Here is a 21,029-nt window from a genome sequence, read left to right as displayed (position 1 = left end):
TCCAGCGGCGGCGCGGCAGGCCCTGCCAGCGCTATCCGCTTACGGGCGCAAAAGCCCCTTCGCGCTCCGCCCGAGAGGCTTCCCACGGGCTCAACCTGTTAGCCGTTCCTTCAGGGCCGCACTTACCAATACCGGAACAGAGTAACCCGCCCGGCGGGCCCCGGGGGAGACAATTATGTACCCATACGGGCCTAAACGCGCTGCCCCGGCCGCGTCTTTGATTAGGGATGTAGCGAGATAGGCGGCGACCTTGGGGAGATGGGGTGGGGGGGGCCACGTCTGCGGGGCCGCAGGCTGCAGCCCGGCTGGATGGAAGGACAGGCAGGGTCGGTGTAAATTGATTCCCCCCGGAGGGAGGGGGCCACGGGACGCATCTCGGGAGCCCCCCCCCCCGGGTCTGACTCACCCTGAGAACTATGCAACAGCCGGGGCTCATGCCCCCGCTCTGTAATTGACTCCAGATTTCGCGTCTCTGCTCTCTTTTTCCTCCCCACCCCCCCCCCACTCCCCTCCCCTGCTCTCCGCGCTCGCTGGGTCTTTGTGCCGAGCGTCGACTGTAGCTCACGCGAGCGGGTGGGGAGGGGAGGGGCGGGGCGGCTCAGCTGGCTCAGCAACACCAAAGCCGCTAAACCAACAAACAATCGCTGGTTTCACTCACTCGGGCGGATAGACGGGGGACAAGGAGCGAATGTAAAACCCATGCTGGCTCATGCTCAGAAATCTAGCCGTTTTAATTGAGGGAAATTATGGGATAGGCGCAGGGTTCTGTCTCCGTGGGGTCCTGTACCCCCCAGTACAGAGGGGTGGGCGCAGCAGTACCAATGGCGCGCTGAGCTGCAGCCTCGCGGTCCTGCTTCTTTAGGGGGTGAAGGGCACTTTGACGGGGATGAGGCGCTGGGCTCCAGATGGCACAGACGGGCGCTGCTGTGCCGCCTGTGGGCCTGGCCGCGCCTCTCTAACGCGCCCAATGCCACTCTGCCTCAACTAATGGCATCGCTGCCACTTCCAGAGCGGCTGGAGTTGGGCGGGGGTGGAGTTTGGGAGGGTGGGGTCTACAAGGGGCCAGAGGTCGTCTTTGGTGGCACCTGTTCTCTACAGCTCCCTCCTCCAATCCCCCCAGTCCGCACCGCCTCAAGCACGAGTTGTCCTCTCTATATCCTGCTCCCCACCGCCCATCATCACAAACAGACACACACACACACACACACACACACGCTGAAACAGGCAACACAGCCACTCCCGCTAGCATCTGTTCTCTCTGGCTCCTTCCCCAGTCAGTGCTGTTGCTGCTGCTCCTGTTGCAGCTTTTCCTGCACGACGTCTCTTCTTCAGCCTTCCCAGAGCCCTGCCTGCCTGCCTGTCTGTCGGTCTGTCGGTCGCAGCTACTGCCCGCTGAGGCTGTAACTTTCCCACCGGTATCTGTGTCACGCAAGCACCGCTGTCACACACCCCTTTCGGTGTCAGCAGCTTGACAGGATGTGGTCATTTTTATTATGGAAATTAAAGCAACTCTGGGATCCGGGGTAAGGACCAGCGTTCCACCTCCCATCTTGCTGTGGAATATTTCACAGGTCTGGAATATTTGTTATCATTGTGATCTGAAGGTTGCATGAAATTGTTTTGATCTGTTTAAAGAACGGGGTGTGATGAACTTGAATGGTCTGCTGCCTACAGTGATCACAAATCAGAAAATCCAAAATGAAAAGAATGTTTCACCAAACAGAATAAAGCTCCAGAATGAAAGCAATATTTTACATTAGGTGTTTATTACATTATTTATTTTTTCAGTGAATTTATATTGTGCCAAAACTAAGTCAAAGATTTTACATCTTTTTCAGTGTTTGATGCCGTAAAATTATACAGCGTAGGTGTATTTTTGTGGGTTTTTTTTTTTTTGTTCAATAGCCTATTGTGTAAAAGAAGCACAAATACTTAAATCTTGTTTCCTAAATGTCATATATTATAGAGTTTTTACATGACATTATGTTTATTTGGCAGATACTTTTATCCAAATCAATTAGCAGTGTATACAACATTAAATATTATCCTACAGAAGGGGACAAGGATGACAGAATCCAAAATAAAAAGTTTTATTTGCAGTTATCTGAACATGTCCTTTAAATGAACCCTGCCTGGAAGACCACCTCTTCTCCTGTCGGACCCTCTGGAATCTGATATTACAGGTCCCGTAAGGTTCGTACACAAGGGTGGTTCTTCATGGGGGAAAAAACAGTGTAAAACTGTACATGAACCCTGACTGATCGAGTCAGACCTGATTAATTCTGACATGGCTGACCTGTTTTGGCTGCATGACAAGTTAGTCATAGAAAGCCACTGTCCGCCTACGAGTGCGTCTCATCTGCAGCCCTCATGCTGGAGAGAGAAGGATACTGGAGAGAGGGAGCTTCTGAGAGGACTTTGCATGCTGCACACCCCGCCCTGTTACACATCAGCACTTAATTGACTAATTTGCCTATGAAGTATTTAATTAATTGGCCAATTATCTGACTTGATAGCCTTCCTGCCTGGTCTTTGGGGAAGCACACTGCAGGAGGATCACTAGCCCTTAGAAAAAGGATTGTTGTAAACCACTGGGCTCTAGACTAATTTTTTGCACTAACTTTATTCCTTAGGTGCACCAGCACAAAAGTTAGGTGTTGACAGCATCGCATTTAATAATGCAGTTTCACAGGTTCATTTTTCCCCATTTTAAATCGCTGCGCATATAGGCAATATTGACTAAACGGCAATATTGTAAATGATTAAAAATCAATCCGGTTAACATAACATTCATTATATGAAGCACAAGTTTACAAGAAAGGTAACTTACTGAAAATGAGTTGCTGCTTAAAGTGCTTCATGGAGCTGAAATTAAAACAAGATAAATGAAATTAAAAGAAAATCTAAATTAAAAGTGCAAGTGTTTTAAGGGCTTGAACTTGACCATCATTGATCTGATGATCTGTTTGCTGCTGCCTGTTGCTGAAAGTCAGCGGGGAGAGGGGACACTGGACCAATACATTTATTGCTGCATGTAATGTTTTTTTTTAGAAGCATTGTACTTTTTCAGTGTATAATTTATACAATTACTCGGGCTCGGGTGGTAAATGCGTGGTCAGATGATGCGTTTTTAGCTATTGCTTGGCGGCAAAAAATGGAACTACACCTCCACAGAGGTGTGGGAAAATGTAGAAATGACTCATAACGTGTGCAGTTCAGGTAGTACAAGAGTACATGGACCACAGCCAATCAGAGGAGTGTCTCGTCCTTCATTATCTCCGATTGGTTTAGAATACAACAAGGACCTAATACGTGTTTGTTGCGTGAACCACATTGAGTCTACAGAATTTTCCCTCAGAACGGCTCTTCGCACCGGTGCGACCTTAAATTTTTTACTGTCGCACCATTGAGACACATTGCTGGTAAGTGGTTTTTGAAGGTTTGAACCTGGGTATTCTGGTTCAGTGGGGGGCAGTGGTGACCTAGCTTGTAAGGAAACGGCCCCATAATCAGAAGGTTGCCGGTTGAAATCCCGAACCACCAAGGTGCCACTGAGATGCCACTGAGCAAAGCACCGTCCCCACACACTGCTCTCCGGGCATCTGTCATGGCTGCCCACTGCTCACCAATGGTGATGGTTAAAAGCAGAGGATACTTTTCGTTGTGTCCACTGTGTGCTGTGCTGTGTATTATTATGACAATCACTTTACTTTCATAGGTGAGTGTGTTACCCACTAGGCTACAACCCTTCTGATTTTCTTACTAGGAATTAGAAACACAAATGAAATTACTTTACTTTACTTTACTTTACTTTATTTGGCAGACGCTTTTATCCAAAGCGACTTACAATGGGAAGACACCAGCAATTCTCGTTCGATTTCTATAGAATATCGAGTATACAAACTAAGAGCACTGATAAGGCTTAGACTTGTCATTATAATAATTATAATGTATTTATACATTTTGTATTTGTTTGTTCAATGTGTATGCATGTGTATGTGTTAAATTTGTCTGTAATATTTTTGGAATAAGAGGGTTTTCACCTTCTTCTTAAAAGTGGTGATAGTCTCGGCTAGTCGTGTGGAGGAGGGCAGGTTGTTCCACCAGCCAGGGACAACAACGGAGAACAGACATGATTGGAATCGGAGACCCCGTGAAGAAGGAATTTTTAGTCTCCTTTCGTTTGCCGATCTGAGAGAGCGTGCAGGAGTGTATCTAGGTAGTAGTGTGTTGATGTAGGAGGGCGCAGTTCCATTTACAGCCCTGTAGGCAGCATCAAGGATTTGAACTCAAAGCAGCTACCGGGAGCCAGTGGAGGGAGGTAAGAAGAGGTGTAACATGGGTGTATTTTGGCTGATTGAAAATGAGACGGGCTGCCATATTTTGGATCATCTGGAGTGGTTTTATGGTGACTGCAGAGGCTCCAGCCAGGAGAGAGTTACAGTAGTCGAGTTTGGAGATGACCATTGCCTGGACGAGGAGCTGCGTAGCCTGTTGTGAGAGAAAAGGCCGAATCTTGCGAATGTTGTAGAGAGTGAACCTGCAGGATCTGGAGATCGCAGCAACATGATGGTTCAAACTCAGTTTGTTATCTATCCAAACTCCAAGGCTTTTTGCAGATGCCGTGGGTGTTAACAATAGGGATCCAATTTGAATTGAAAGGTTTTGCTGAGGAGAATTGTTGCCCGGAAAGATCAGAATCTCGGTTTTGGATAGGTTGAGTTGGAGGTGTCGCTCAGACATCCATGCCGATATGTCTGAGAGGCAGGCCGAAATTTTTGTTGCTATAGTAGCATCTTCTGGTGGGAATGACAGATAGAGCTGGGTGTCATCAGCATAAGAGTGATGAACAAATTATGAACAAAGTTTAAACATTTTTTGTAAAAAATATTGTTATAAGATCACTGCTGTATGGGGTATTTTGCCTTCATTTCCTCCCTTTTTTCTGCTATAAACTTGCTCCTTATACACTGGACTAAGGGTTCAGCATCAACTTTAATAGATGGATACTGGATACCCAGGGGTGTCCAGGTACCCAGAGGCAACGGCTTGGGGCCCAAGGCCGGCGGGGGACCCCCAAGGGCTGACAAAAGCTTTAAACTGTGGTGATGAACACTGGTTGGAGGGCCCACTGTGAATATTTGCCCAGGGTCCCAACAGAATACCACTGTAGGTACCAGTGTATTGATAATGGTCATGTCACAATATATCACTGTATATTTCCTGACCCCTACTGTAAATGTCTGTATAATTTATCAATCCAATATACTATGTGTTCTCTATCATCAGCCAGGTCTGGTGATATTGTGGTGCATGTGGGTGTAATGGAACTTGCTGTCTCTTCTGGTGTCTATGTGGACTATGTTTGCTCCGTTAGTCAAATGTTTTAAACATTGTCCTTAAAATTTTGTTAATCATTCATCACTAAGATTCTAAGAAAGTATTGAGTAAAGGAAATGCCTTAGAACATTGTCCCGAATGACCCAAAGTGACTTAAATCACTGTTTCTCACTATGCCTGGTTCTTTAAGTACAGTGTTCCCTCTGGCTACTTGGACGTCAGTTTGTTATTCCACAGTGATCTGAGAATGTTCCAGACAGTCAGAATGTAAAATTTATTTAATACTTGGACACTGAAAACATGGTCAGTGTTTGAAGCTCATTGCAATATGGCTGTTGCCTAGGAATAGACCAAATTAAGTTTTTCGTAGGATGTAAAGTTGGTTATTAACTTGTTTCTGGAGGTTCACTTACAATTTATTTGCGGGTCGGTGTACTGGAGCAGGTGACCCGGGTCCTCGCCCAGTGCTAGTGAGTGATGGTACCTCTGTACCCTCCACACTCGTCAGTGGCTGCCACCGCTGCACCCACCCCGCCATCCTCCCACCGAGAGCGCTGCTCCATTACCCTCCCTGTTAATCTGCTCTAATGGTGGTGTCGGCCCATTAGCGGGAGCGCGGGGTCCCTCTCTGACACGCCCGCCCGTGAGATATGAGCCTGTGCTTCTCACATCTGCTCAGTCTCGCCCCGATCATTAATAAAAGCTGCAGCCACCTCCACCTCAAATGCCCAGGCCATGGATGAGGAAGCCGGGGCTACTGCTCTGCTCGAATTGATTGAGAATTCAGGACAAAATTATTATACTGAATTCTAAAACAAACAAAAAAAATCAGAGAGAGCAGAAAACTATGCTGCTGCTGTGTGCTGGTCGACTCGCTGGCCACCTCTCCAACTCCTGTCAGGGTCAATGGCAGCTTTGTTTTGTTTATATCTGCTCACAGCTCCCACTAGTGGCTGCTGGGTTGCACTGCAGCTAGGCTGGGCTGAGAGGAGGAAGAGGAAGAGGAGGAGGGAGCAGTGCGACCCAGTTCCATCACAACTAATTTGTGTTGGGGGGCCATGCAGCTGACGCCACTCTGCATTGTGGAGGACTGTGTGTGTGTGTGTGTGGGTGTGTGTGTGTGTGTGTGTGTGTAAACTTAACAGATTTTCTCTGAAGTTACATTCAAAACACATATTTCTTCTCCCATGTTCTTTTTCACACACTGACCCTTCTTTCCATCAGTGTTATCTCTACGCCACACAGCAGGCCTGGCGACCCACACACTGCTGGTCTGGAGATGTGAAACTGTGTGGCAACTCCACTCCCACTGACAGCTTCTCGACGGCCAACAGGCGCTCTGTTGTGGTCAGAGCCTCTCCAGAATCGGAGGGGTCACTTAAAAGCTCCAGCATAGAGGTGCTTGGGCCCGATAAGGACCTATCAGCTTCTGAGCAGCGTCTTTTTCACACAGAGTAGCTGTGAGTGAACTTGAATGGCTCGTTCATGTGCTGGAGCTTCTGGAGACTGAATGTCCCTGTTATGAATAACGCAAACTTTCCTATGAATGGCAAAACAAATTATGTCTGTTTCAGACAGATGGTGAAAGAATACATTAAAAATATCAATTCTAATTGATGTAATTGATTATCCTAATATGTACCACGTGTAACAAAAATATATAGAAAGCTATTTGCAAATTAAAGAACATGAGACCATCTTCTGACTTATTCTGAATAGGATTAGCATACTGGTTCCACTATTACTTATGGAGCAACTTATTATGAAAAATTATTCAAATAACCAAATTATGCAAGAAGGTTAATGCAAGTTATCACAGTAAAGTCTTTTATGTGAACAGTACTCTTTTTTTAATCTACAAAGAGTCATTAAATGAAAATTAAATCATGTTCCAGTTAACTCTCAGTGGTTTATTCACTGACATGAGTGTCTCTTGCGAAGCCAACATTGGTCAAGTCCAGTTTCTGAGAAACACAACAGTACTTTGTTAAAAAGAACATGGTGAAAAAAGAGGGTGAAAAAAAGAGTGAAAATGGCAAAAGTAATACTGTACATGAATAAAATACAACAAAGGAATATAAAGTAAGAATGTGACACAAAGAGCATTTAGATTTAAAACACCTTGGAAAATATCTGGGTTTTTGGCCTAGACAATGTTGGTGGCAAATGCGCACGCAGAATTAGGCAATTCCAATTCCTGTACTGCCATGCAGAAGTGGTCATGTTTCTCCCCCAGGCAGCTAGTTGAGACGCAGAGCAGCAGCTGATCAGGTGACCTCAGTGGACCACAGGGTCATCTGAGGTCAGTGATGTAAGATGAACAATGGCATTTTTTTATTTCACTCTGAATTTCACAGGCCCCCAGTGTAGCAATGCTAAAATGTAAGTTGGCATTTAACCACGTGTGCTATCGCTGACCATAAAAATGCCGCCTTACTACGGTTATGACCCCCACTAACCTGAACAGAAAAATTACGACAGTAATATCCCAAGGGATTAATTTAACATAAACTAGAACATAACCATAACAAAATTGCACCACACATGAGAAACTGCAATCCCTTGAGGGAATCTCTGAGTGGAAAGCCTCTCCCTCAGCCGCAGGAGGCTGCCGGAGATTAGCCCAGGTCCACCTCGTTGACCCGTCTCCATCCTGTAGTCGTAACCTTGTCGGAGAGAAAGGGGGAGGAAACACGTAAACGGCCATAACACCACTAACAATAATCTGCAGGCGATCATAAAGCAGCCTGTCGGCTGAGCCTCAGCCACATCAACTTGTTCAAGAGACGTGTGGCTGAGGAATCTTCTCTTTCTGCTTTTTTTGTTTTGTAATCAAACAGGATCTTTCTGGCAGAGATGAAATCACTCCCACTTTTAAAAAGTCATGCATGGCCTTTGAAGGGGTGTGAAAAGAACAGTGGATCAAATATACTCTCGTTTTACTATAAGATGTGGAGAAGAGGCATATCAGATTTTTTTGGCGGATAATTATTTGTCTCAACCCAATGAAAAGAGATTTTGTGGTTAAGACACTGACTGCCACATCACATTAAATTAAAAGGAAGCCTAGTTCCCTTTAAAAACTGAATGTAATTACCTCTCTTAAATCAAATGTCTTCCCAGCTCAGGGAAGCGGCGTAAATCACTGCTGTGCAGATGCTGGCATCCCGTATCAGTGCATCGGGGTGTCAGGGGGTCTGGAGAAGGGGGAATCCCACCAGCTCCCATCAACTGTGCTTGATCAGAAGAGTTGGTGGTTGACTTGAGAGGGGTATTTGGGTGTATATCTACACTTTAAAAATGCTTTTCTATTTCTGTGGCAGCTATTACAAGTCCATTATTGGATGAATTTCAACATCAAAACGCCCTTTTCAACATGTTGAGATGCTGGTTAGATAATTAGACAGCCAGATTTCACAAGAATTTCACAGGAAAGGTCTGAGAACCCTCCTCAACTGGGACTGTTAAACCCTAGCATGCTATTAGAATATTATTTAATAGTGCCTGTTGTTTAGCACTATTAGAACATTGTTTTGTAATATTGTCATGAGGTTGGTTATTGATTAATAGAAAGATGCAATTGAGAAATATTTATTTGTTTATGCTGCGGTCTATTCATTTGTGTGTGTGTACGTATGCATGTTCATGCTGTGGAATGGGGCAGATGCAGACCTGCTGTGGGCTGGCACCAGGAAGAAAAGGGAAGGCTGGTGCCGAGTTGGGGAATATTGAGAGGGAGAGTGGCTTAGGCTGTTGTGGGGGATTTGCTCAGGCCTTGGCATGCAGCTCATGGAGTCGGCGCTCTCCCGTGTAAAATATCTGGCTGGAGTTGCGCTTCCTGTCTGAGCCCTGGAGCAGGAGGGTGGGAGGGAGAGATGGAGGTTCGGGGGTGGGGGGTTGGAAGCAATAGAACAGTGGAGGAGGGGGAGGTGGCACGGCGGTGGACTCGAATGTTGTGGAGCCGTGTCCTCACAGTCAGTGTTGCCATGGTTACTGGGGGGGATTCTGGCGAGTAAGGATATTTCATTCACTCCAGTGTTCAGATAAAAGGGAGGGAAATATCAACAAAGCAAATTACAATGTTGATCATAATAGGGAAAATAAATAGATAAATCAAATTCACCTTCACCCTCAGGTGCACTTCTCCTCCCTCTATATGCATGTGCATGTGTGTGTCTTTCTGTTTTGTTCCGCTACCACCCTGTGAGCAAACAGAACACCCACTCTTCCGTGAAATCTTTCTCACAACTCGCCCCTCCAGGTTCGGCGGAGAACAAAGAGGTGCAGAGGTGCTGGCGCGGTTAGTGTAGTGACGTTGGCTGCCCTGCTGTGGCAGGTCTGATTTTCAGTGGCGCAGGGCGCCGCTGCTGACGAGGCAGTCCTCTCCGTCAGCCTGACCAGTGCGCCGAGGCCAGTCCTGCACTGTCTCCTCACACAGTGCTGCCTAAGTGGAGCTGACAGCGGCTCAGAACACTCACAGAGACACCCCCCCCCCCCCCCCCCCCCCCCCCGCCACGACGCATCTCAACTGTGCCGGAAAGCTTGAGCTGGCCCCAGTGTGGCGCTGTTACAGTGATCCTTGCTGAGGTTTGATCTGATAAATCTGCCCTCTCATGACACCTGGCTGCGTTAATGCTCCTTGCTGCTCTGCAGTCAAGCACCTGAGTGTGTGTGTGTTCGCATGTTTAAACACGCATTGTTTCCTCAGTCACGTAATCATAATTTACTCTCCTGGACTTCAACCGCGTTTTAGAACATGTCTCTTGTGTATTTCTGTGAATGTGCAATGTAGAACTGACATTTAAACGTACAATTGGTCCATGTAGAGATAAATGCAATTTGCATATTCACATAATCATCCATAATTAATTCTCAGTATGACTGAGTAATTGCTATTGTACATATTTTTAATTATTGTTATAATTTTTTTTTTTTTTTTGCAGTGGTGGAAGAGGGCCTGTGGGAGTGCGGGCTGTCATACGAGTGCAGGACTCTCCTCTTCAAGGCCATTCACAACCTGCTGGAGAGGTAGGGCTCCACTCACCACGCCCACTTCCCTTTCTCCAGCCCTCATCGTCTCCACTTCCACTTCTCGGATGCCACAGGTCACCTCACCACCTCCCTGATAAATAAATTAACAGGAAAATTGCCCTCATCTGGGTGGTGGATTGATGGTGGGTTGTGGCTGTTTAGAAAAGTCTTTTCTACTCTACAAGCAGTCAGTAGAACATCAGTAAATCCTCGACAAGCTGTCAGCAGCCTCTTAGGTGAACTCCATGAATCACACTGTCAGCCCGACAGCACCGGCGTGTCAACAGCAATATTTATAAATCCCCCTGACAACAGTGCAAGTTAGCCATCAATTCATGATCAGGTAACCCCAACCTCAAACCGAACCTCCAAACCCTTGCCCTCTACAGACAGTCTGTAAATCTGCTGTCAGTTATCTCAGTGCTAACTTAAAAATGTATTGTAAATGTAATAATAAAATAAAAAAGGAAATAATGTAATAACGCATTAATATAATATGACATTTCATATTATTGTGTCTGGCACCAGTCAGTTATGACCCAAAACGACTAAATTAATATATGAATAAATAATGTTATAATATGCAATGAACAATTAGAAATGATGTAACTAAAACAACATTGGTTGCCCCCTCCCCACCCTGGAAGAAATTTCACAGGTCTCATTACACGCCGGTCATTGCCACTTCCAGCTTTTGCCATCAGGCAACAGATACAGAGGACAAATCATAAAACAGCTTTTGTCCAATAGTGCAATATTTTATGTCCTTACACCATTGTAATTTGTATATATTTATTTGTGCTACTATTGTATTTGCTTGTTATTTAAGTCTTATTGAGGCATGTAACTACATGCCTCACACTGAGTCAACTGTACCTTAAATTTTGTTGTTCCTTGGAAAGTGACAATGACAATAAAGATTTAGCTTATCTTTTATCTTATCTATTATCTTAACTATGTCAGTTCACAGTTAATATGAATCTGGCTGTCAGTAATGCTAAATAATTGTTTTTATGACACTATATTTTGTAATTTGTAAGGAATTTTTTTTTTAATTTAAGAATTAGCTCAGTTAAATGGTGTAAGTAATGTATAGTTGGAATTATAGTATCTATATGTTGTATCTACCTGTCTGTCTGTCTTTTATGACTGGGTGATACTGCCCAAAATATCATGCTATTTAGTTCAATATCAGATCTCAAAGAAAAGGTTAACACTTTAAAAGCTGTCAGCCAGATTGTTCCATAGAACTGTTAAGACCTGCATATGATGTTCAGTTTTTTTCAGTTACTTCTGACTAAAGTGACTAAAGATTACATTTCACCCAACATTCAGTCCATCTGCGGCTTATTCTGCTGGGTTTTTCGTGGCAGGTGTCTGATGGATAAGGACTTTGTGCGCATTGGGAGGTGGTTCGTGAAGCCATACGAGCTGCAGGAGAAGCACCTCGGCAGCAGGTGAGCTCTTCTCTCTTTACCTCAGGGAACGTTTCTGCAACGTTTTCACGCTGTGGCAACTCCCCTGATGCGGTGTTGTCAGAGTGTTAGCGCACAGCCACCACCAGGGAGTGCAGCAGACTGTGTGTGTGTGTGTGTGTGTGTACGGAAGGGAGGGGGATGGAGAGAATTGCTCCCTCGATGTGTCCAGCATCTCCAGAGGCTACTGGCACCTGCAAACTGGTGACATTTCTGGGTCTCTACAGAGTGGCACCAGGTGGGAGTGACACTCCTTAGGTTGACGAGGGCGACAGTGTGTGAGAACCATGGTGCCAGACATCCTGTGTGTGCATATGTGTGTTTGTGTGTGTGATATAAAGACAGAGGGGATGCTCTCCAGCTGTGGCAGCTCAGTACTGGATGCTGTTAAGTTGTCAAGAACGCGCGTTAAACAGGTTGTGGATCTAAAAGGTGACGCTTAAGTGTTCTTAACTGTTGTGGTGTCAGAGAGCAGAGTGGCTCCACATCATCAGCTGGCCAGGGATCTGGAGTGGAGAGAGTGGAGAGGAGCTTCTTTTGATGGTGATTCATAAAAAATTCATAGTGCTGGTCCCTTATCAGAAAACAAAAATAGAACAGTGTCCAAAACACTGGCAAAAACTCATCTAGGTACAGTAAGACACTCAATTATACATTGTTATTGTTATTATTATTGTGGGATTAAGTTTTACTTAAAATTGCTAAAACCATACATTTTATGACAAAATAAAAAGTAAAATAAAAAAATGCTTTTAGTCAATTTTGGGGAAAATATTTAGTGTATGATGCCTAAAATGTGGATTTGTGTACACTGTACACTCATTATATTATTTTTGTAAAAAACAAGATCTTATGTCATGATAGGTTTTGCCCCGGAAACATGTTAATATAGATATTTTATGCACAATAATCCGAATTTCGCCATCAGCCCATCAGCAGGTTTGGCTGGGTGAGAGCACAGGTAGAGCAGCGCTGATTTCATGTGGGGCGCCTGTTATAAACTGTGGGTGTCAGCGCCTGTCACTTCCTGTATCCAGCTGCCTGCTCCCTGCCTCTCTTTACTCTTTTGTTCTCACTGCTGCTGACGGGACGGGCGGCGTGTGATCTGCCCCGCGTTCCTGTGTTGTGTGTAATCCTGATGGAGATGTTCAGAGCAGCGACGCAGAGCGATCCCGCCGCTAATTTTTACGGCTGCCGGGGCTCAGGCTCATGCTGATGGGAGGTGGAGGGAGGGGGACAGGGATGGACGGAGAGCACGGTCTGAGTCCGCTCTGCACTGTGGTTCTGGTGGTGGTTGGGAGAGGAGACGTCAAGGATTGGAGAGGACGGTGGAGAGGAGGAGACGAGAGGAGTCGACTCTCCCGTAAAACCCACCTGATTGTGCCCCAGTTTGACAGCTTTGTCTGAACACACTGTCAGCTGCTGCGCCTCCCTCCCGCCGAGCCACCAAGAGCCGGGGAGTGAATTACGGAACAGGCTGCTCTGGGGAATGAGCGGGAGGGAGAAGGAAGGAGGGGGGGGCACTGCACCATTCCACAAAAACACACACACACACACACACACACACACACACACACAGTCACAAAATGGACAAAAATACTGACACAGACAAAAACAGTTGCTCTTGATTCAGATTTATATGTGGTAACATGCCAAAACAGACACTTGTATGATGGATAAAGCATTTATGGGGTTAGTGCCAAACACACACACACACACACACACACACACTGTTTTTGTGCCATGGCCAACTCTCAGACTCAAAGGCTAAAAACTTCTGTCACTTTGGCCAAATGAGGGTGTAGTTTATACCCCATCTATCCATCCATCCATCAATCCATCCACTCTTCTATTCATCCATCCATCTGTGTGCCAGTCATGTTGTGTGCCCATCAGGCTCAGGAAGGATTGGCACACATCTATGAAGAAATGCGCACCCCCCCCCCTTCTTCCACCCAGACTCCTCACCATCCTTTCTTTGTGTCTGAGAGGGAAGGAAAGAGCGCACAGTATGTTGGTAACGGATTGCATCAGACACAGGGAGAGCGAGGAAGAGGGAAAGGGAGAGAGAGAGAATTAAGAGAGGTAGAGTGAGAGAGCAGGGGCTATATAAATTAGGCATTACGCTGACAGTGAATGACTGGATTGTGTTGATAACCTTGCTGCTTTTGTCAGGCTCTGCCTTTGTGCCATGTGAGTTAAGCACATGCTTTAACAAGCCGCCCGGGCTGATGTGTCACCTCCATGCCGTGCGGCTGCGTCTCTACATGCATAATGATCCGGCCGCACAGAGACCAGAGCTGCAGGAGACACAACGCAGTTCCTTAAATTACACGTTGTGTGTGTGTGTTTGTGTGCGACGGGTGTTAAAGTGGCGCACACTCACGTTTGCAAGTGATCTGTTTGTCTTTGTGCACATCTCCTCTCTTTATCACTGAGGACCTTGTTTGAGAGAATGTGTGTTTGTATGTGTGTCCATTGTATGCATGTGTGTGTGCATGTCTGTGTGTGTGTTGTTTTTCTTTTTTTTTTATCAGCAAGTGTTCAATTAATGTGCATTTATCTTAGTTTAGCACATGTTATTTTACTGGTGTGTGTGTGTTTTGGTGATGTTATAAATATGAATGTTCATAGTTTTTTTTTGTGTTTGTGTGTGTGTGTGTGTGTGTGTGTGTGTGTGTGTGTGTTTGTGTGTGCACGTGCATGCATGTATGCCCGTACGTTCTCGCTCTGTCTCTGTCTGGACAGTTTCCCTTGCCTGAGTGCAGGCAGGAGGGAGGCGAATGACATTGAGACATTAGCCATCTCCTTGGCAACGGACAAAGGGTGTCAGGCTACATCACGAGGTCATTGTGCCGCTACCTCGGCAAAGTATGGGGGGGGTTTCCATAAATAAATATATAATTTTATAAAGCGAAAGAGAGAGCGAGAACGCCAGACACACTCTCAGTAGAAAGGCATCGTTTCCGCAGCTGGAGAAACTCATGTGCTGATCTGGGATCAGTTTTTCCACACGTTCCCTGACCTTCCCCTTTCATCTATAAAATCTCAGCCCGAGGTCAGCAGCGCTCGGGGAAGACGTGTCTCATGCTAATCATCCGCCACCACGCCATGCGCTTGTAGCGGCTTATAAAGTACAGCTGTTCGTGGAGTTGTTGACTGCTGTGTGTGTGTGTGTGTGTGTGTGTGTGTGTGAGCACAGCGCAAATCTCCCCGTTTGAAGGTGATGCACTCGCTGACAGCCGGGGAGACCCTCGCAGTGGGTTTGTGAACCCGCTGAATTGTCGCTGCTGCTTTGGAGAGTGCAAATCTGTCACAACACGCTCATGTGATTGGTGTGTGACTCCGGAAGACCTTGTCCTTTCACAGCAGCTCTCGCTGAGGCAGTTTACAAATTGGCAAATAACACGTGTTTGCAGTTATAAAAATATCGCGCCGTCTCATGCTAGTATCACATATTGTAAGGATCACCAGTTAGAATCGCAGCGTGGCGGGTGGAGAAAAATGCACAACAAATGGTTTTAACAACCTCTGTCTTTACCGATCCAGGAAGCATCCAGTCAGGGCTGTTCGCTGTATCATTGTTGTCGAGTTCATTGCTTTCTTCTGCATCTGCCAGCGCTGGCTTGTGGTGATTGCAGTATCTATATTGCGCTGTATTGCAGCCGTTGAGGATTCTCTGTAGCTCTGCTTAGAGAGGCAGGACCTTGGACGAGCTGCTACGCAAATATCACGTTTAATGAAAGCTTGTGTATGATCAAGAAATATAAATTAAGTCAACTAATTAATTGGACTGGTTAATTACAGTGATGATTACGAGATAATCAGCGTTTGCTGATAATACACTTGTGGCCAAAAGTTATGAGAATGACGCGAATGCTGTTTTTCACGAAGTTTGCTGCTTCTGTTTCTCATCCTGGCAATTTGCATACAGTCCAGTATGTATGAAGAGTGATCAGATGAATTGCAAAGTCCCTCTTTGCCATGAAAACGGAACTTTATCCACAAAAAACAATTTCCACCGCATTTCGGCCCTGCCACAAAAGGACCTGGTGAGTGATCCTCTTATTTACACAAGTGAGTGTGTTGAGGAGCACAAGGCTGGAGATCATTCTGCCACGCTGATGGAGTTAGAATAGCAGACGGGATCTGCATGCACAGCGAGGCGAAGACTTTTGGAGGATGGCCCGGTGTCAAGAAGGGCAGCAAAGAAGCCACTTCTCTCCAAGAAAAACATCAAGGTCAGACTGATATTCTGAAAAAGGACAGGGATTGGACCAATGAGGACTGGGGTAAAGTCATTTCCTCTGATGAAGCCCCTTTGCGATTGTTTGGGGCATCTGGAAAAATGATTGTCCAGAGAAGAAAAAACGAAAAGGTGAGCGCTACCATCAGTCCAACAGTAAATCATCCTGAGACCGTTCATGTGTGGGGCTGCTTCTCATCCAAGGGAGTGGCCTCACTCACAATTTTAAAGAATGGTACCAAAACATCCTCCGACAGCAACTTCTCCCAAACATCCAAGAAGAGTTTGGTGAAGAACAATGCCTTGTCCAGCATGATTTGTGAAAACTGTATTTGTGTCATTTTGGCCACAACTGTACTTTTTTATCTGTGGGCAACCAAATGACTATTTGTAATATTAATATTAAACAAGTGATTAGTGCTGTTAGCATTTCCAAGATAATTGTGTGTAATTTATGCATGCTTTATGTTCATACATGTTTCACAGTGATTTAGAAATCTTATGTGCCAATTGGCATTCAAAACAGCTGCAAGGAACAAAAAATAAGCTGTCATATATGGCACCTGTCTTATAGGCCAGAAACAGGAGCTTTGGCAATACCGATTTACCATAAACCTGTCAAAATGATATGACAATTTAGGTCACAAACCCCATATAGAATTGTAGAATGCAAGGCCAGAGTGGAAAGTATTCCACCATTAAAATGACAAGGACAGGGAATAGTTTAAGTCTACCATGGTCTGAATTTTAACTTATTTGATATGACACCCTGATAAAGTCATTATCAAATCTGACCAGACAACGTGGTTTGTTTCCAGTAGTCAGGAGCTCTGAGTTTAGGACCGAAGAGTTTTGTTCCTGTCTGATGAAATTGGAAAGGGGGCCCAATAAAGATGATGCTCATACATCTCCACGGCAACACAATGCATTCCTCTTCATTTTTACTGCCTTGCCGGTTAACGCATAGATAAAGATTGTATAGCTTATGTAGTAAAATTTATAGATTCAGCCATAGTTCATATTGCAAATGTTTAACATTTCCCCAGGGTTCCATTAAACACACACTTACATACTGAGCATCTAGCACACTTTGGTTTTGTTACATTGCTTTATAATTTTTTTTACATGAAACACAAAGTCTGTCAATAAAAAATCCACACGTGCCATTTTCACAATCAGCGACCACTGAGTGACACTTAGGTGCATTGTTGCCCTGGACGACAGCCCTGGCATCAGGATGTTTCAGAAATGTTTCATCACAGCTAATTGAAGGGCATCTGTCACTTTTCGTGTTGATCTGCGGTGACCCGCCCCTCTAAGGGCACAGGTGGCGTTTCTCCTGTAATGGCACGATAGCGTGGACGCTGCTACTGTACCAATGCCACGATGCATCGGCACGGGCGGTTAATGCTCTGTTATTGGTCCTTGTATCACCACGGCCCGGTGCTCTCTCTGTGGGTGTATTGCCATAGTTACGGCGCACCGCGCTGCAGCGCTGGCACGGCCGCGGCACTGATTAGTCGCTCGTCAGCGCAGGACCGATCGCCGGGCGTTAGTAGTTAAATCCCGAAAAAGATTAAGATAATACCCGATTGAAATTCAGCGCGGAGCGCTGTCCACGGAGAAGCGGCGCGCTTTCGGGAAGCCAGCTGCGGTCGAACTATGGTCCTGTGTTTTATGGTTCTAGCCCTCGGGTTAAGACATGTCGAGAGAAGAAGAATGGGGAAGCGTGTTGGCTTTGTGTGATGTGCGTGTGGAGGAAATAATATCGGCGCTGCCGAGTGTTTGTCGGTGGTTTTTTTAGGGTTTGGCATTTGTTTGGTGCCGAGCGTGAAGCCCGTGATGCAGAGTGTGGGCAACCTCTGGCATGCACTACATACTCATGGTGCTACACACACACACACACACACACACACGCTCCTAAGGGAGGGTAAATGGAGTGACCGTGTTTGTGGGCCGCACCGCAGCCCCTGATTGATTTCAGCATAAAAGCATTAATTGCGCTCGGTACCAGACCATTAAACCTTCCTGTGATCTCAGCATTAAGTGTGTGCTTGTGTAGGAATCTGGTGTGAGTGAGTGTGTGAGATGTTTGCGCTGTAGTGAATAATTCAAATATTTCACCTCTCTCTCTCTCCCTCCCTCCCCTCCACCTTGGGGCCAGGCTCCAGAATCACTTCTGTTCTTTTATTAATACTCAGCTCATACTCAGCAGCCGCTGCACACCACCGTCTGCCTCATGCCCAGTGTAAGCACACACTGGGATAAAGAGCATTTCCCCTCTGTGTGCACGTGCGTGTGTGTGTGTGTGTGTGTGTGCCTGAGTAACACTATGTCCTCTACAAAGGACACATGGGGGGGGATTTCTCCCACTAAGACAAATGCCCGGAATCGTGATTTGGTGGCTCCCGTCGTTTGTCACGTTTGAAAATATCCCTATCTCCCGCTGCTCGAGACGGGGTGACAGTCGCTAAAAATAATAAAACACACGCACACACACACACACACACACACACACATAAAAGAAAAAGGCGCTGTGTGCGTTGTATCGCCAAACGCTACGCCACCCCTCGCGCTGATTGCTCTTGTGAGGCCGTGGATAAGATCTCCAGATCTGAGGGTCTGCCTCACTCGTCTTGTTTCTAATTGACGGATCTGTCAAAACAAGCAGCGCAGAATTAGTCCTTTCTCATGTCCTTTCTCAAAAGAAAAAGAAGAATCTCAGTTGCTCTCTGCAGAGCATTTTTTTCTTTTCTTTAAGAACTGAAGAGTAAATAGAGTAAATATAGTCTTGACTGTGAGGGAAAGATCTGCACATGCAGCTCTAGACATCGCCGATGCCGAAGCCATAGAAATAGAAGATACTGATGACACCTGCGAGTCTGGTGGGATCGATAAGTGACCGAGGCGACCTAATCTGTGTGGTTTACACTGTAAGAGTCTCTGATTGCCTCTGGCCTAGTCATCAAACCGTGCTCCAGCCCTAAATATCTACTGGACCATGGAGCGAGTGCACCAAAACAGCACCTTGAACAGGCCTGCAGCGGCGTTGGCACACATTAAACATGGTGTTGTGGGTAAGAGTGGTTTAATATGCTTTTTTTTTTTTTGGTATTATTTCAGTTATTTGCATTTCGGTCATTCAGCAGCGTGAAGTTGATATAATAATTCAGGTTTCCTGCAGTGCCGGCGGAGGACACATCTTTAATCATCTGTATTAAGTACTTGACTTGCCGCTAATTATTCACCATGATGAGTGTCTTCTTGTGGTTATGAGAGCCGTGTGTCCAATAACTCAGGGTGCCATAATTCTGCAGCCTTTAAGATTACAGGTAGCTGCTGATCAATTAAGCCCAGATAAATGTATTTATATATAAATAAATATATATAAACTCACAAACAAATAATTATATATATATACATATAAAATTTTTGTTTGTTTGGTGAGTGATAAAGAAAGGGCAGTCAGGTGCTGGTAAAAAAAAAAAAAAAAAAGGGAGAATACAATTAAATTAAAATGTCTTTTAAATCCGGACCACAGTTGGCCGATAATTATTTTTCAGTCAGGTGACTGGTGCTCCAGTGGCTTATGAATCCCCTTGAGAACATTGATTGCAGTCCGAGTTTAAATCAATACGGCTCTGGTGACAAGGACCTGGCTTTGAGATGGTGTTAACCACTCAGGGTTCATTTCTCAGCTAGAATGGTGGTGGTCGGTGGTCATCAGGAGTTCAGGAAACAGGCTAATGAATTTAAATGTTAGGGCTAGCCCCCCTGCCTCCTGCATGGTCTGATTGTCACACAGAAGAAGCAAGACCTGAGGAGTTCAGACTGGACATTACCCTCATTTAGCAGATTTTTTGGGAACTGTTGTCTCCACTTGTTCTGTTTTTTACGGTCAATTGCAAGTAATAATGTAGCATCATAAAATGTAAAGAAATTATTGGTCTCAGAGTCACGTTGACCTTGCAAAAAATGCATAAGTGTATATACACCAGTCAAAACTTTGGATGCACCTACTCATTTATGGAACAAAATTAAAGACACATGAATATTAAATAAAATATGTGACATTATGTAATAAACAACCCTTTCTTATCATTTACTCATGAGCATCTTATGAAGCACCTTTAATGATGACAATATGAACAAAGCAGTCCTGAAGGTAAAAAAAGAGGTTTTATCAAACATGCTTTATTATATATTAAACAACTGATAAGGGTATTTGCTAAATTCCATCAATTTAAATGTACTGTAAATTGTAAAATAATTCTATTTATAAAGTGCATTTAAAGTGCCTTATAGTTATAAAATATTTATATACAGATATTTATATACAGGTAGGACTACAGTGTTCACCATCTGCTGCTGAGGGGGTTTAATTAGCACTACTGCGAGGTTGCACTACAATCTGGATTTTCTTAATCTCACAGGGGCAGCAAATGAACCCAAGGACAGATAAAACGAGATGGACAGAAATAATTGTGTGGGTCACACTTTATTACTAGTGGCCCCCTAAGATTGTGTGCAGTAAATGACTGCAAATTATTTTATAAACTCCGAAGAGTCTGTTTATAATATATCACTTAATCATAGAGCAACCGCAATGGATGATGGCAACACACTAACTACGATCTAGTGGTTATTTACTACATTTTCTGCTAAACAGCTGGATTACTATGCAAACATTTTCCTGTTTGGAAAATATGATGTATTCTGGTGACTAAAAATGTAACAGTTAAATGTAACAGGGTGTTAGTAGCCTAGTGGGTGACACACTCGCCTATGAACCAGAAGACCCAGGTTCAAATCCCACTTACTACCATTGTGTCCCTGAGCAAGACACTTAACCCTAAGTTGCTCCAGAGGGGACTGTCCCTGTAACTACTGATTGTAAGTCGCTCTGGATAAGGGCGTCTGATAAATGCTGTAAATGT

The 21,029-nt window shown here is 45.0% G+C and overlaps 1 protein-coding gene across 3 annotated transcripts in view; it reads left to right on the top strand.

The window, feature by feature from the left end:
- Window positions 1-21,029, top strand: part of LOC114786155 (mediator of RNA polymerase II transcription subunit 13-like) — a 69,252-nt gene that overhangs the window by 29,620 nt on the left and 18,603 nt on the right. For all 3 annotated transcript variants that reach the window (XM_028973019.1, XM_028973020.1, XM_028973018.1), the window contains exons 3-4: window positions 10,284-10,368; window positions 11,745-11,828. In XM_028973019.1, coding sequence (XP_028828852.1) covers window positions 10,284-10,368; window positions 11,745-11,828 — 169 coding nt within the window. The remainder of the gene's footprint in view (window positions 1-10,283; window positions 10,369-11,744; window positions 11,829-21,029) is intronic.

Source organism: Denticeps clupeoides, chromosome 3 (assembly GCF_900700375.1).
Source record: "Denticeps clupeoides chromosome 3, fDenClu1.1, whole genome shotgun sequence".
Lineage (NCBI taxonomy): Eukaryota > Metazoa > Chordata > Actinopteri > Clupeiformes > Denticipitidae > Denticeps > Denticeps clupeoides.
Note: the sequence above shows the minus strand (reverse complement) of the source record. Positions and strands in the feature narration are given on the sequence as shown.